Consider the following 13,331-nt stretch of genomic DNA (forward strand, 5'->3'; position numbering starts at 1 on the left):
ACTGAGTGATATTAGAAGAATGGGTCTTAGGAATGAGTGGAGTTTCATGTGTGATGTAGTTACTAAGGTTATCTCTGGAAAAGTCAGTAATTTTGATTCTGTAAACATTTCCATGCTTAACATGCTATACATGCTAGTCACAAATATATTTTACAATTTCAGTGACCTTGTCTTGATTGAGTTAGGTTTTAAACTAGGTGAGTTAGCTAAAAGAGGAAAGAATGTGTATTATGCTAGATTTTTCATGTTATTGGCTAACCATCTATGTCAAGAAATTGTACTTGAGAACCCAAACAACAAACTGGCTTGTTGGGTTCAAGAGAGAAGACTCATTGCAGATTGAACAGAGCCAACCATCACAGGGATGTGCCAATGTTCTATTTTCCTGTGATGCAGACACCTCAGGTAAGTGAGGTAAGTTCATTCATCCCTACAACTATTCCAACCTCCTCCATTTCTTTGAGTTCAGGAGTAGCTATGGCAACTGTAAAAATGACCAAACAGTTGCCTACCAAAGCTGCCAAAACTACTGTAATTTCTAAATCCAAATCAAAGAAAACCCCCTCTGGTATCTCTCAAAAGGTACCAGTTGAAAAATCCACCAAAGCCAAAGAGGGGAGTATGAAGGAGGGTAAGTTAGGTGAGGGAAGGGGTGAACATCAAAGAAACCCCAAGAATAAGGTTGGAGAGTTGAGTGAATCCCAGCCTAGCCGCACTGCAGTTTCCCAACAAACTGCAGTGCTTAAAAAGGATAAAAGCTCACTTCTAGCTACATCCTCCCAAAAGGATGCAGTTATTGAACATAGCTCTCAGCCAAGAGCACAGGCCAAAAGGGTTAGGGACACAAGCTCACCCCAAACTTACACAAGAAAGAAGAAATCTAAAACCTCTGGGGATGCACAGGGCACACACACAGTGCAAACTGGTGCTAAAAACACAGTCCCTGTACTTTCTCAAATTCAGTTTGATGTGGCTCCAATAAATGTGGAGTCACAGCCAAAATCTCTAATAATAGAAGCATCTGAAACACCATACTCACCAACAAATTCTGGAAGTGGATATGATAAACACTTCAATTCCTGATTCCCCTTCTTTAACTCTGTTGGGGAAGCCAAAATCTAGTGCAAGTGAGCATCATCTTTTAGATGATTTGTTGGCTCACTTGCCAATTCTTTCAGATTCTATTAAGACATCTGTGCCCCAAATATCTTCAATCAACATAGAGTCAACAATAGTTTCTCTTCCCACCTCATTCATTTCTACTCTCTCGATGGATATTGCTCGTCGGTCGAGTAGTGATTGTATCCCGACGGATAAGCCTAACAGCAGTTATCCGTCGGATAGCATTACCACTCACTCGACGGATATCACTTATCCGTCGAGTATCTTTGCACAACTTCAAACTTCAACTATTTCAAGTGCAGAAGATTTATTGGTTGTACAGTCACTCTTAGGACTGAGAGAGGAGAGTGTATTGAGTGAGAGGCTGGGTTGCTCCCAGGCAAAAGGAGAGGAAAAGAGTAAAAATCAGCAATCCATTTATTCAGGATTGCCAAAAGTGAGTGAGAGGAGTCCTACCTTAGTAGGTGAAGGAGAGGGTGTGAGAGTGGGAAGCCAATGTGAGACCCTGATGCAACAAAAGAGAGATTATGAGAGAAAGGCAGGTACAGGAGAAATAAGGGTGGATCCAGCCATTGCTAGTGAGTCAATGATTGTGGATGATGCTGAAAAGGAAAGACAATTTCAGCAACATTACAAAGTTGTAATTGATAACATTTCCTTGGATGCTGACACTTTTACTCATCCTGTGTCAGCCTATCAATTGTTGGCTGCTCAGGGAAATGTGGAGGCAGAACAGATCTTGAACTTAGTACACACCTCAGAATCTATTCAAAGAGATAAAGCTGCTGTCAATAGGATGCCTTCTCAAGCTGGTGAGCCATCTGAAGAATTTGAAGTAAATTCTAATGATGATGACTCTGTTTTTTTTTATGGAAGCATGAACTTAGAGGGAGATGAAGGCCCAAGTTCTGTTTCAGATTTACCGGAATGGGCATGGACAAAGGAATCTACACCAGGACAATTTGGTGTATCTTTGGTTAAGCAAGTGATGGCTATTCAAAAGGCCCTTCAGGAAACTTCAGATAATGGTACCAAGGCTATTCTTCAAGCTCATCTAGACTCTCTACATCTCATGAAGATCCAGCAGTTAAGACGAAATCTGAATGTGGATGAACTAGAAAGGGATATAGCTGACTTGAAGACCTACAATTCTGAGAAGCTGGATTCAGTCATGCCATATGGTACCATGCAAGATCTATTACTAAGATTGAGGAGAGAATCAGATTCTGAAAAGAAGCTGGCCAAGCTGGAAGACAGAGTTCAAGTTATTGAGAATTTAGTGGTTATCCTTCTTCAAAATCAACAGACTCAGACAAATCTTCTCATGCAACTGGCTAAAGCACAAGGCTTAACTCCTCAACTTGATGATAACAAAAAGGGGGAGAGAGAATCAAGTAAGGGGGAGAAAGGACCAAGTGTGGGGGAGAAACTTCAAGTACAAATCAGCAAAGTAATTGTACCTTCAATTACTGTCTCCAAGCCACCAGTTGCAGATGGTATAGATCTAATTCAAGCAGCAGCAACAAACTTGAAAGTTGCTGAAAAAGGAAAGTTGAGTTTGATCAACTGGGAGAAGATTGATGAGGAGATACAGAAAAAGTTTGAACTTGTCAAGGAGCCAGTTAAGTCAGCCATCCATCACTCTCAAGTCAAGCAAATCAGTGTGAATGAGATGAGCATGAATTATCTGGAAAGAGGACAATCTTCCTGCATCAAGTCTCCAAAGGCTGAAACAATTCTAAAACCAAGGGCAAATTATCCAAAACCATCTTTGAAGAACCCCTTGGACACTGTGTATGAGACACCCAAGCCTGATGAGAAAAAGCTTCTGTCAAGATCAATTGTCTTCTATAAATATCCAGCTGATTCAGCTTCAAAGAGGAGAATTTATAAGATATTCAGAAATGGAAAGGAAATTTGTGTGGTAGCTGGACATCCACAATTTGCTCAAGCAAAGAGAGAAGAAAAAGCCAGATTGAAGCAGGAAAAGAAGCAAGCTGCTCTAGATGCAAAGAAGTCTAAACAAAAGAAAGAGCAGATTGCTATCTTGGCCAAGCTACAGGCTGTGAATTCATCTCAACAAATTCCCTCACAACCATCTGAAGCTGCTGAATCAAAGAAGAAAATTGAAGAACGGAAGAAATCCCCAAGGAAGAAAGAATTGGCTAGAAGAACAAAAAAGAAACTGGATATTACTGACAAAGAATTGGAAGATCAATTTCCTAAGGTACCCACACCAGCTACAACTCAAGCATCAAAGCCCTCTGTTGTATTTGAAGATATAAGGGTGGTGGATCCCTACAGGAATATTCATGGTGAACCTATTGTGCCCAAGGATGAGCCAATAGAGTGGGATAAAATACCAATTCCTGACTTCAATTTATCATTCTTTAGCAAGCCAAAAAGGACAAAGTCAAGGACAGTCAAGAAAGTGAAGCTGTCACCACTCAAATCCAAGTCAGTAGTTAAAGCTCGACCCAAAGTCAACAAGGGAGACTACTTGTACTTGTGTGACATCAAAGAATTTTCAGATCTAAACCTCTATCTGGATGAACTGGATGAAGTGAGGGGAATTGATGCATACAGGAACCTACCTGAAAGGTTAGTGTTCAAGTACAAAGGAGGAAAGGAGATTGTGTGGCCTCTTCACAGGATTCTTCAAGAGAGCCAAGTTGTTCTGATTAAAGTTTATTCATCCTTCAAGAAGAACTTTGGGTTCAATGTAACTGCAAGAAGACTAGTATTGAAGAAGATTGAAGAACTAAGGAGTATTAGAGCTAAAGATGCACTCCCAAAGACTCTAATCATCCCATACACAGGGAGAATAGTGCATCTATGGCCCTACTGGCTGATGGAGTTCATAGATGACAAAGGTGTGAGAAGATTCTTCAGATTAGAAGACCAATTGAGTATCTCTAGCAATGAGACTCTCTTGGAAATACAAGAAAAACTAGATCTCTCAGAATCTGATGAACTGGAATTCCACAGGCAGCTCCAAAATCAGATTAATGAAAACAACAGAAAGCTTGGAAGAAGAACCAAACCTTCAAGAAACTAGAAAAATCTGCTCCGGCTAGAGTAGCATCTTGAAAATGACTGTGAGCCAAACCTTGTACATTTTGTTTAATTGAAGCACTTTCAGTATTATCTGCTTATCTTTAAAGCTGTATGTTTAGGATGTTTTGTTATCATCAAGTATCTCTTAATTTATGGCTACAATACCAGTAGACATAAATTGGGGGAGATTGTTGTGCATATGTTGTGTACTTGATGGTTTCATAAACAAAACATCTAAGTGGATTTTACTTAGTGAAATAATGTAGCACTCGACGGATAAGAATTATAGTCCCGACGGATAACTCATTATAGTCCCGACGGATGTTAACTAATTATCCATCGAGTGAGTAGCTTATGTAATAATAAGTCTGTAGCACAGTTCTGTATACATCTTTGTATAGATTCTGTAGTAGCCTATAAGTCATGTTGACTTTAACTAGATATGCAGAATAGGTTGATTAATTGTATATAAATGATGTCTTGTAATTCTGCATAAGTGAAATGAAGTCAAGTGCCAAAACAGCTACCGACGGATGATTAACAAAGCCATCGACGGATGATCAAATGACTATCAACGGATGTTTAATATAGCAGTCGACGGATGATCATTTAAGCCATCAACGGATGTTCAAAAAGTCGACGGATGATCATATATCCAACGGATGTTCATAGAATCCAACGGATGATCATGTAAAGAATTCAAACAGCAGTTGAACAGTGAAAGTTGAGCACATCCGTCGAGATGTATGCAAATATACTGTGGAAGCCCATTAACTGGGTAATGGAGGACGAAAAGCAGTAAAGCTTAAGACTGATAGTTTTTATATTTATTCAGTCTTTTTGACTTTGTAATCTTGGTAATATATAAACCAAGAACGTAGCAAATAGAAAAGTAAGTGTTGAGAAACAAAAACAGAGAAATCTTTGTAAGCAAAATCCTTAGCATTTCCCTGTATTTTCAGTAGTTCGATTTGTAAGCAGCTGTGAGCATTCTTGCACACAGAGTCCTCTCAATATATAATATATATCTCTGGTGGAATTGTTTAAATCCACCAGAAAGTTTTTAAAGACTCTTGTTTTTAATTACTTATGTTTTGATTCAATTAAGTTTCTATTCCGCATTGTGCTAATCAAAACATTTATATCTATATTCGAGTTGAACATTTTTATTTCGAGAAAAAGGTTCAAGAATTCCATTCAACCCCCTTTCTGTAATTCTTGCTACATTGTTAAGGGACTAACAATAAATGTTATTGGCCAACACAGCAAGATCTCCCCAAACACTTACTTTATGCTGATTACTATATTGAAAAATGAACATATATTTCAGGATATACAACTTCCACATTAGAGACGGACTCAGAAAATAATTATAATTACAGGATAAATATTAATACATTCAACAAACCTGGAATCACAAATCCTGAATTTGACAATGTCTCGCATGCCAAATTTTGTGTCAAGTTTCGTTAGAGGTTCAAAATCCTCAATAACTCCAATTACATATAAATTAAACAGAGCAATATATTTAATTTAGTGAAAGATAAAATGCAGTGAAATATTAAGGTCACCTATAGCAAATTCAAGCTGTTGTGGCTGATATTTGCTGGCCTCAGCAAAAAGATCACCTAAATCCAGAAATTCGAATTTGTAGGCAGGAATCATTCCATCGTCTTCAACAGCGGTGATCGTAGTATATTGTGAAAATCTGATGCAGATATCGGCTTGTACAGGCTTCAGATTACCGACAGCATATTTCACAGAAAATTGGTAAAAAAACATAAACGCCTCCTTCAATCACCAGAGTTTTGAATCCATTCCAAATATTGGGATAAGCAAATGCATGGACGTAATTATTCTAAAACAAAAGAGGATGTTACATTTGGTATACAAAAGAAGGAAGGTTTTTACGTAATACCATAATAAAATTTTACAACATAAGACTTACATCATCATCAAGCAGAATGACATTATATCCTTTGACTGATCCATTCTCAGAGCTAACCGTGGTCCACATCCTAGTTACTCTAGCCTTAATCTTCCAATTGGTAGTCGATTGATCAAGGTCTTCAATAAGATTGAATACTGCAGACTCCATTGAAGCTTTTGTTCAAGTCAATTTAACAAAGTGTCAAGCATTAACAATTGAGGAATTAAAAACTTCAAAATATTAACAAAAACTGACAGCATGCACGATGAAGAAATAATGATAACATATTAGATCAGTTCATACCAATCAATGATGTTTTTAGAGAGAACAAATTGAGAGAAAACCTAAATTTTTATTTTTAGTGTCAGAGTATGTTTGATGTTTATCTCAAGACATGAAATTTAAATGCATTTATAAATGATATATGCAACTTGATAGGTTATGATTACTATTCAAACTCGTAAATTGATGCTAATTGATACTCTATTTTAACTGTATGATAAAGACTGCCAACAATATGGTCCTGATTGATTCTCTAATTATTCATCAATTATCTTATTCAATCTGGCAAGTTGATGCTAATTGATACTTTTTTAAAAATATGTACGATAAAGACCGACAACAATATAATCCTGAATGATTATATCATTAATCATCAATTATCTTCCTATCTATTCAATATAATTCTTGAATATATAAATACAATTTAGATGTAACGGAATATTATATTTTAAATTTTGAGTTAATTAATTAATTAAGGTTAATCAATTAAATTAATCCAATCATCACAATCAAAGTGTTATTGATTCCATTTTTTTTATTAACTTGTATATTTTTGTTCATAACTCTGTCTGTTTCTCTAATTTATTTAAAAATATGCATAAGATATGAAAATGATATGAATATTTATAACAGAATTTGTTTGATTCTTTCGAAATGGAATTATATATAACATCTTTTTTCATAACTTTAGAATAGACATATTAAATTAATGTATTTATTTAAACTGTTGAGTTCAGATAATTATGATTATAAAATAATCCATAGCGTGGTAAATAAGTTTAATAAAAACAAATACGACAATGCGGTTGAATCAGGAAGTTTATCAGTATTCCAACAATTGAAAAAAGACATGTCTCATCAATTTAATAGAAATGCAGTAAAAATAAAGTGTCTTCAAGCTTCGTTGACGGGAATGGTTCTGCAGCATCAAATTTGGATTTGTCAAATGTCCATCAACCTATATTGCAAAGTATGTAAAAATTATAAGCGTTTATATGAAAAAAATGATGTAAAAGTCAAAAATATATAATTTATATTTAGTTACCTATGCCTCAAATATAAGACATCAGGATAATCAAGATTGACAAAAAGCTTTATTAACGTAATATTGCTGATCTGCGCTTTTCTTATTTTTAAGATCGAAAAATATATATTATTTAAGAGCTAGAAGAAACTCTATAACTTATGAGAAGGCTTACAATTTTAAAGGTTTTTAATATAAAAAATAAGACATAAACCTCGATACATAAAGACTCTAACAGATGCCAGAATCACAATTTTGGGTTCAATTTCAGTAACTTGGTACAATGATTCAAAATTTGTTGGCAAAGAACCACTAAAATACACTTAGATGGCCCTCCTAAAACGAATATAATAAAATTTCAAACACTTATGGATGTTCAATAGTGTTAATACGTAAAATATAAAAATTGGAGGATGGCGTAGTATTTTTATAATTGTCAAAAAAATTATTGAAGAGTCTTACACGCCATCTGAAATTGTGAAGCGTAACACTTCCTTTTCACCAAATCTTGTCATAATTGATTGTACTGGTTGCAGGAGTTCAACCATTCCAATAACATCTACAACAATAAACTTAAAGTTAAAAACAACAAATTGTAAGCGATTTGTTCTGAAATTTTATACGCAATACTAGTGGAATAAATAGGAAGCTCATCGAGAGCAGAACAATGAAGGGAATTATATTGGAGCGTCACAGGAACCAAATCAAATTTATGGCGCGGTATACTCAAAATTTCCTCAGGTTCCAACACCACCACAGTGATGGGAAGAAACATGATGTAATTTGCTGAACGTACAGGCCTCAGAAAACCAGCAGCTGGAAGAACCTAAACATTTCTGATACGTAACAATCTGCCAGGATGAATGATAAAGTAAAACAAATTCCAAAGAGCTGGTAGAACAATTGCAAGTATGTGATTATTCTGCAAAAAAGAAAATCTTAGGATAGAGGCTGGAAAACACAATCATAGATGTGGTATAAGTCATATAGTTATTCAATCAAACCTCACAGTCCAATAGAATAAGATTGTGCCTGACTAAGACACCTTGTCGATTAGTTGATACCCACATTCTTGTCACACGGACCTTCAAAGTCCAAGCAGTATCATTACCATCCAGATTGGATGAATGATGATGGTCCTGCATATCTGAGTAATGAAAAAGTTAATAGATGTTATCAAAAAAGGAGTATGTTAAATTTTCATATCAACAAATAGGTAATGAATTGTAATTATAGCAAAAACAATCTGAATGTGTGGAGCGTTTAAGACAATCGGCTGTATTTTTAATAAAGATATACACTATCTTTATAGTTAAGGTGATAGGCTGATAATTGGTCAATGAAAATCTCAATCAATAGATATCTATTAGAGTTGTATGATGATCCTTAACAGCTTACACTAATATTAGCATGGAAAAAAAGATTGTGTTAAAATAGAAGATCAATTAGTAACATAAATGTGATATTAAACAAATATTTAAATATGAGTTAGTTATCTAATACTTATTGTTGTTATCCCATAATCTTCTATGATTATCATAATGTCTCCTTATCAATATAAAACATATCACATCTAATTATATTGAGAATTTGATATGCATAAAAAAAACTATTCCAGAATCTGCCTTTTACTTCGCATATGAGAATGAATAACCAATATAACCTGATGTAATTCTAATTTAATAACAAAAAAAATTCTCGTACTACCAATTATAATAAAATGATGAATAACTTAGTCAAGATTGTAAATGTGCAATACAAATAACTACTATGATACATTCTCATCATTTATGCTCGGTAGGTTGTAAAATACTTCTTCATAGACTACATTTGATGTAATATTTGTGGTGGTACCATCATCACTGTCGATGAGAATGTGGAGACCTTCTGATCTTGTAACTCTTGAGATGGCAACGTAGACATGGCCATGAGAAAACACTGCTCTGGGAAGGTATAGACCAACTGTGTCAAGTGATTGTCCCTGGCTCTTATTAATTGTCATTGCATAACAAATCTGGAGTGGGAACTGAATTTTTTTAAACTCAAAAGGCCAGTTGGTATCTGTTGGAATCATCTCTATCCTCGGGATCAAATGTTTTGACCCAACATGGGATCCGCATAATATTTCACACTCAATACTATTCTTCTTGCAGGATGTCACAATCATTCACGTGCCGTTACACAATCCCATAATTTGGTTTAAATTTCTCATAAGCATGACAACGGCGCCAACCTTGATATTTAACTCGTGCTTAGGAATGCAAGGCATATTTAATGAGTTCAGGTACTCTACTGGAAATGCTGATCTGAAATCATTATCTTCATCACCAGCATCGTCAATTGAATCCTGACTAACATATGTGTGTAGACGTCCAGGAATTTTCTCAAGAATGCTGTTATTGATGTCGTCCACCACAACATTAGTTGGTGTTAGGATAGCTCTTGATCTTAGATAAGAATGTGAAGACATGGTTTTTAGAAAATTTGGGTAAGTTATTTCAAAAAGACTTTCTATAGGATTTTGCGTGGTATGAACAACATATTGATCTGGAATCTTTATTAGCATTTCACCAGTGTCTGCACTAAAGTTCTCAACTTTACCATCGCCAACTAAAAGCTGCCATTTACTGAAATCCGCTATAACCTTATTCTCCATTTCTGTATTTCATGCATGAAGCCGCATATTTTGCTTAAGTAAAAAAACTTGGCAAAATTCCCAAATCTTTGATTTATTGAGGGTGGAACCTACTATTTCAGCTCTGGATGCCTTTGGAATCACGGGTAAAATCTGCCTATAATCTTCGCCAAAAACTACTGTGATACCACCAAATGGCTTCTTTGCTCTCCTTTTGTCAATAGCAGACATTTTATCCCTCAAAGAACGGTCAACAGATTCAAAGGCATGACGATGTTGCATTGGCGATTCAACCCAAATGATCAAATCAGTTTGTTGGATTAATTCTGTAATATCGGTTCCATGTCTAATTCCGGCTGTACTATCCTGATCAAGTTTCAAAGGAGTATGGAATCTTGAATGTGCAGTTCTACCACCAGGCAACAATACGGCTGCTATTCCACATGAGGAAATAGGAAGCACAATATTTCCTTCTGAATGAAGGCGACAATATAATGTCTGCCACAGAAATGTCTTGTTGCATCCTCCACTTCCATATACAAAGAAGACATCACCTACCTTATTGCAAACATTTTGTATGATAGAATCGTAAACGTTCTTCTGTTCAGGGTTGAGCATTCCATGATTCTTTTCATGCAAAATTTTCAGTTCTTCTTTATCATATGAAGTTTCTTCTTGGAGTAGTCTGTTAACAGCATTACTAAAATAAACTCCACTTGGAAATGGCATTGTCATGTAGTCCTTCAAACTCTTCCCAATGTCATTATACAATTTTTTAATTTCTGCGGGCAAAAATATATATGAAGTGTTATGTTAGTTTAAAAGTATACTACATATAATATCTAAAACAGAATTATGTTAATTATTCCGGTGGTATGATAATGAGATATAAACCTGCAAATGCATAATTCTTCAAATCTTCGTCTGATAGGTATAGATGAGGATCATTAAGCATATGTCGCCTGATGATGAGAATATCGTCTGACATACATTGCCAATTAGCTACCCAAAGTCTAAGTGGATCTGAAATAGGACTATATGCCAAAATATTGACAAATATTGCACGTAACTGTGGAGGCAATGATGTATGGGAGTTCTCAGTAATTGCTTCATGCCATTGGTTATTATTTTGTAGAAGACCAAGGGCCGCGCAAGATTCCTTGAATGTTTCGTGGATGTGTCCATTAACAGTTTTAAGATCTTCAAAAGACATGGAACCTTTCTTCCTAAGTAACAGCATGCGGAGATATAATAGTTCACCACTTGATGAATGCACTTCAGAGAGTCTCCCAATAACATCTCCTCTTTTCCTTTTTTTCCAGATACCAGGTTGAGGATGCCAAGTAAATTTATTTGGAAATTCAGAATAACTATAATTCCTCGCATTTGGGAAAGTCTGATTTGCATCAAACCAAGCTTCTAACTTGGTTTTTTTTATATTGCCTTGTCGCAAACATCCTCCAAGACATCTCCAGCCTTAAAAGAAACATGCTTCTCGCCTGGTAAATATATCGGTAACCTCTCTACCGATGGCCAATGGGAATGAATGTCAAAAGCAAATATCCTCCAAGATGCTTCTAACGCGCAAACATATCTCCCATCCAAATAATGTTTTAACTCATCAATCGGACCTTTTGGTGCTTTTTTGGGATTGTTGCAGAAGTACATGTACGTGTTTTCCTCAAACACATTGTTGTCGTGTTATGACCCTTTAGACAGTATTTGAAAAGGTACTTTAATGATCTTGAATTATTACAAATCTCCAGATTCATGTGACATTGAAAATGCACCAAAAGATCGCGATTGAATGGGACAACAAAGCGAATATCAAGATTGACCCCCTTCTTGTTAATGGTAATTCCAGTCCTCCTTTTATATATGGGGAATCCACACTCATCAAAAAATGTATGATAATTATACCTGTAATAAAACATTTTTAAAACTGTAAAAAATCTGGTAATAAAACAAGAGTTATTAACAAAGTAAAGTATTTATAATTTAAGGAAGTTAATGAAAATACCGCTTAGGAAAATGCTTTATACAGTTGCCTTTGATCATGCATGGAGATTTTGTATAATCAAGACCACATGGTCCGTGGATCATATAATTGCTCACGGCATTATATCCAACTGGATCAATTTCTGGATCAGGAATTTCAGCTGATACCATTTTATCAATTTGCTCAATTGTTTTAGGTCTATCGTCGGGGTGCAACCAAATTAATATATGAGCGTGAGGCAATGCACGCTTCTAGAATTCAATTACATGCATCACTATGGAAATATTGTAGAAAAACGGTTAGTACCAGGCAAAATATATACTAAAAGTGCATTTTGATAGAACAATTTATGAATAATAAAATGAGTATAAAAAAACTTAGCTAAAATGATACCTCATATACATCTGCCAAAACAATTTTTCTTCTTAATCATATCCATAAGTTGATTAACCTTCATTTTAAAGACTCTGGCTACAACATCAGGTGCATCAGCAACATCAACACCAGGCATATGTTTTAACATGCGCTGAATTTCGGGCCATTTTGTATTAATGGTCATAGTAAGGAACAATGAAGGATGTCCTAAAGTTCGACATATTGCTAATGAGTCTTTAAAATACTGAGTCATATAGCGCTTACTTCCGGTGAATGAAGCGGGAAGAATGAGTGCTTTACCAATATTGGATGGATTTATATCTCCCTTTTGCATTGCATCTCTGATATTATGGTAGATATCAGATCTTATAGTAGTTTGATGGTCTCTAATCCAGTACAATCTGTACTGCTCAATTGCGGTGAAAGCATCCATAACATATTACTGCCATAAACGACCTCCAAGATGTGGTGTCAAACCTATTACAGTAGAAGGTATAAATTCATCGAATATAAACTAATTATCACAAAGTTCAACAGCTGAATGAGAAATTATACTTTTGTCAAATAGCAAATTTGTACCTTTTGAAAGACGTATCATTAGTTTATAATTATAAAACTCTCTCATTGTAATATACTTTCTAGCACCTTTTTCGTCAGGATCTTCATATTCGGTAACTTCTACGGCTCTCTTAAAATGCTTCACAGGTCTATTTAATGGGATCTCATGGTAATATCCAATATCTCCGTGAGGGAAAAGTTATGGATATTGAAGTTGCATGAAACGTGGATCGGTCTCAAAAATCCTCTGTAATCTGTCAACTCTAGAATCAATGACAGTATCTCGACAGCCTTTTGCATAAGGAGAAGTAACAATCAATCCTGCTACCTCATTTGATGGAGCAATGTG

At 35.4% G+C, this 13,331-nt stretch overlaps 2 protein-coding genes across 2 annotated transcripts; both read right to left on the reverse strand.

The window, feature by feature from the left end:
- Nucleotides 1-9,582: 9,582 nt before the first annotated feature.
- On the reverse strand, nucleotides 9,583-10,071 carry LOC141686217 (uncharacterized). Its single transcript, XM_074491267.1, has one exon. The coding sequence runs from the start codon at nucleotides 10,069-10,071 to the stop codon at nucleotides 9,583-9,585; it is 489 nt and encodes a 162-aa protein (XP_074347368.1).
- Nucleotides 10,072-10,080: 9 nt separating this feature from the next.
- On the reverse strand, nucleotides 10,081-12,857 carry LOC141686218 (uncharacterized). The gene is made up of 6 exons (XM_074491268.1): nucleotides 12,501-12,857; nucleotides 12,071-12,300; nucleotides 11,841-11,970; nucleotides 11,494-11,730; nucleotides 10,945-11,446; nucleotides 10,081-10,832 (listed from the first exon to the last, which is right to left on the reverse strand). The coding sequence occupies exons 1-6, from the start codon at nucleotides 12,855-12,857 to the stop codon at nucleotides 10,081-10,083; spliced, it is 2,208 nt and encodes a 735-aa protein (XP_074347369.1).
- Between the last annotated feature and the right edge of the window lie 474 nt (nucleotides 12,858-13,331).

This window comes from Apium graveolens, chromosome 9, assembly GCF_009905375.1.
Source record: "Apium graveolens cultivar Ventura chromosome 9, ASM990537v1, whole genome shotgun sequence".
NCBI lineage: Eukaryota > Viridiplantae > Streptophyta > Magnoliopsida > Apiales > Apiaceae > Apium > Apium graveolens.